The sequence below is a fragment of the Diaphorina citri genome, unplaced genomic scaffold, assembly GCF_000475195.1.
Source record: "Diaphorina citri unplaced genomic scaffold, Diaci psyllid genome assembly version 1.1 scaffold5922, whole genome shotgun sequence".
Taxonomy (NCBI): Eukaryota; Metazoa; Arthropoda; class Insecta; order Hemiptera; family Psyllidae; genus Diaphorina; species Diaphorina citri.
This window is the reverse complement of record NW_007383298.1, coordinates 19875-23995: the sequence shown is the minus strand read 5'-3', so window position 1 is coordinate 23995 and position 4121 is coordinate 19875. Positions and strand designations below refer to the sequence as shown.

General features: G+C 38.3%; 1 protein-coding gene across 1 annotated transcript; it reads right to left on the bottom strand.

Annotated features, from left to right (window-relative positions):
- Window positions 1–102: 102 nt before the first annotated feature.
- Window positions 103–3868, bottom strand: LOC113472523 (the record flags this gene model as incomplete). Its single annotated transcript, XM_026832298.1, has 4 exons — window positions 103–546; window positions 1362–1495; window positions 1978–2118; window positions 3743–3868. Coding segments are annotated over 3 exons (384 nt in total), but the record flags the coding sequence as incomplete, so codon positions are not given.
- Window positions 3869–4121: the final 253 nt, after the last annotated feature.

Sequence of the window (4121 nt, the reverse complement as noted above, 5' to 3'; positions counted from 1 at the left end):
AAATGTGAAAATTTTATGTACATAATAATTGATATGACTAGTCTAAAATATTTCATTTGACATTTCTAACCAAGCTTTCTAGGATAGGTGTCGTGACGTAACGTGATAGTATTGTGGCTGTCCTGAACGAAATCACCTACAATATTGGGAAAACTTAGTACTACATCTTTCTGACTCCCCATGACTTCATGTGACGTGACGTGATGGTAGTGTGTTTCTACCTCAACTTTCGCTGCTGGTTCGATTCGTTTCGTTTCGAGAAAATTCAGAAAACTGTTGTTGTAGTGTCACCAGGAACAAAATCCAAACACAGGTCCTGTATTTCTGCTTTTCCTTCCAGAAAGCAAACCATAATATTTAATCATGATTCCAATAGATTTCCTAGTTCATGTCTCTTGAAAGTTCCTCCGCAAAAGATGGGATCAAATGGGACATCCGCCTGCTGTAGCTCCTGGTCAGATCGAAGTTCAAGAAATTGAAGGCGACAGACCGTGACAGACAGACGAGAAGAAGAATTCACAGCCTTTGTAAACAACAGCAAGACATCTGTAATGCAAAAATAATGACATTTTTATAAGACCTATTGATTACACAATACTTAATGTTAATGTTAAAGAGACCATACCAGTCTAGTTAGCTTGGAATTGGTAGCGCGTCTGCCTTGTACGCGCTAGGTTGCGGGTTCTGTTACCGCCCGGGGCGGATTTTATCTTCAACAGATAAGGTTCGTTCTCGGAACGGCTGGCTTTCTCCTATCCTCTCTTCCTTCTTTCTTCGCTTTTGGGATGATAAGACCTTAGCAGTTACAATTCCCTCTATCAAACCTATTTAAAAATTTGCAACTACCTATAGTCTAACAGCTCTAACACGAGGTTACTTTAAATCTAGCACCAGTATATCCTTCAATGTAAAGGCGAACTGATAACCAGAGACTGCCAGAATATGGCACTTATTTTGCCAAAATATGGCACTAAAAAAATACGGCAATATGGCACTTATTTTTCCACAATATTGCACTAAAAACATGGCAATATCGCACTTTTTTTTGGAAAAATATGACTGATAAGACCTCTGCAGTTACAATTCCCTCTATCAAACCTATTTAAAAAATTGCCTATAGTCTAACCTCTAACAGCTCTAACATGAGGTTACTTTAAATCTAGTACCAGTATATCCTTCAATGTAAAGGCGAACTGATAACCAGAGACTGCCAGAATATGGCACTTATTTTGCCAAAATATGGCACTAAAAAAATATGGCAATATGGCACTTATTTTTCCACAATATTGCACTAAAAACATGGCAATATCGCACTTATTTTGGGAAAATATGATATTTGAAGGTCTCTGCTGATAACTTACCACTAACGCTGTCTGGTTCAGATGTAGAAGTAGTTGTCGTAATCTGCTAGGAGTGAGGTACTAGCAGTCTCGGGCTGTGATAGGGAGAGACGAGAGGAACTGGGAATTGACGGTAACTCGGGACACCAAGACGTCTGAAATGAGAACAATCGGAAGAGGTAAGTATAGGTACATAGGTACTGATTTCACTACTTGAGAGTTAAAGCCTTGCTCCTATCTGTACTAAACCCTACTCTCTATTAACAATGGCAACGAAAAGCTAACAATTCTGGTTGACAATATGAGGCAAAGAATCATTATACCTACGAGTATTGTGACATTAGACAAATTCATGTTCATGTTGATGCAGCATCAATTTAGTTAGGTACATAAAATGTATACTTTTCAGCAACGTTAGAGATTTTTTTAACTTTGTGAATCCAACAGAATTGGCATCACAATTGGACAACATTAACCAAAAAAGGACCATCCATAACGGAAATTGCCTTCGATAGGAGCTTAAGGAATTTTGTGGGCTCATATTTCGGCATATTCTGTTGCTAGCATGTTAATATTTTTTTCACTGGGTGTTATTGTACAGCCTACAACTCTATCAGAATACCTCTTCGGTACTTACCTTGCTCTTGGAGCGGGACCTGTAGTCTGGATTCCTCCGGATGAGGAAATGGTACTGACTGAACGAAGGCCAAGAGGACTGAACACGGAGGACATTGTCATCGTGGTGTAACTTGCGTTGGTACTCTTGACTCTCTGACACCTGAAGGAAGAATAGGGAGATTTTAGTTAATAGGAAAAGAGAGATTTTAGTTGGGAAGAATTGGGAGATTTTAGTTAGGAAGAATTGGGAGATTTTAGTTAGGAAGAATTGGGAGATTTTAGTTAGGAAGAATTGGGAGATTTTAGTTAGGAAGAATTGGGAGATTTTAGTTAGGAAGAATTGGGAGATTTTAGTTAGGAAGAATTGGGAGATTTTAGTTAGGAAGAATTGGGAGATTTTAGTTAGGAAGAATTGGGAGATTTTAGTTAGGAAGAATTGGGAGATTTTAGTTAGGAAGAATTGGGAGATTTTAGTTAGGAAGAATTGGGAGATTTTAGTTAGGAAGAATTGGGAGATTTTAGTTAGGAAGAATTGGGAGATTTTAGTTAGGAAGAATAGAGAAATTTTAGCTGGGAAGAATAAGAGAATTTAGTAAGGAAGAATAGAGAACTTTTAGCTGGGAAGGATAGAGAGATTTTAGTTAGGAATAATAGGGAGGTTTTAGTTGGGAAGAATAAGGAGATTCAGAAGTTTTAGTTAAAGCCACACAATAGCAGAAAAATGTAATTAGACGGATCTTTTTGATAAGGGTTAAACCCATCACTCTAAGGGTTATATCCATCACTATACCGGTAAAACCCATTTGCTAAGGTTTTTGTTACGGGACTTTCACCTCCATTCAGCGACCAGCTACTCGCCTGCTCACATAAATTTCGCCCAACCGGAGTAGGATCGGGAAAAGCTAGCAGTATACGATTAATTACATGGTTTTTCAACTTTTTTTTCATGTGTTGATAGATGTCTTATTGTCCCGAATCGAAGAGAGAAGGAAGACAGGATAGGAGAAAGCCAGCCTTTCCGAGAACGAAAATTATCCATTCAGGGGTAAAATCCGCCTCGGGCGTTAATCGAACCCGCGGCCTAGCGCTTACAAGGCCGACGCGCTACCAACCAAGGCTAGGCTGGCTGTATAAGGGAACTAATTAGTACCACAGTACTTACCTCATAGAGGGAAAACTTTTCAACTCGCTCCGTACTGCTGTAACAGTTGAGCAGGATTTGGATAAGATCATCAACCGTTGTTCTATCTGAGATCAGGAGGCTCTTGTATTTCGACTGGAAGAGAAAAACGAAATAAAAATCAATAAAATATCAGAAATACTTATAAAAATAGTGGTTATCTTCGACTCAAGAGTCGATTGTTATTAAAAGATTTAGAACTTCAACGCTGAAAAAGCTAAAAAAAGTTTTCCTTATTGATATATATAGTTTATTGCACATTGCATAGTTTCAAAATTTACAGGCGTTCATTAGAAGATCGCCTGCTCACATAAATTTCGCCCAACCGGAGTAGGATCGGGAAAAGCTAGCAGTATACGATTAATTACATGGTTTTTCAACTTTTTTCGTGTGTTGATAGATGTCTTATTGTCCCGAATCGAAGAGAGAATGAAGACAGGATAGGAGAAAGCCAGCCTTTCCGAGAACGAAAATTATCCATTCAGGGGTAAAATCCGCCTCGGGCGTTAATCGAACCCGCGGCCTAGCGCTTACAAGGCCGACGCGCTACCAACCAAGGCTAGGCTGGCTGTATAAGGGAACTAATTAGTACCACAGTACTTACCTCATAGAGGGAAAACTTTTCAACTCGCTCTGTACTGCTGTAACAGTTGAGCAGGATTTGGATAAGATCATCGACCGTTGTTCTATCTGAGATCAGGAGGCTCTTGTATTTCGACTGGAAGAGAAAAACGAAATAAAAATCAATAAAATATCAGAAATACTTATAAAAATAGTGGTTATCTTCGACTCAAGAGTCGATTGTTATTAAAAGATTTAGAACTTCAACGCTGAAAAAGCTAAAAAAAGTTTTCCTTATTGATATATATAGTTTATTGCACATTGCATAGTTTCAAAATTTACAGGCGTTCATTAGAAGATGAGAGTTTATCTTTCAACCCCTACATTTCTCAAATCTAAATGGATGAGTTTTTCTAAAAAAA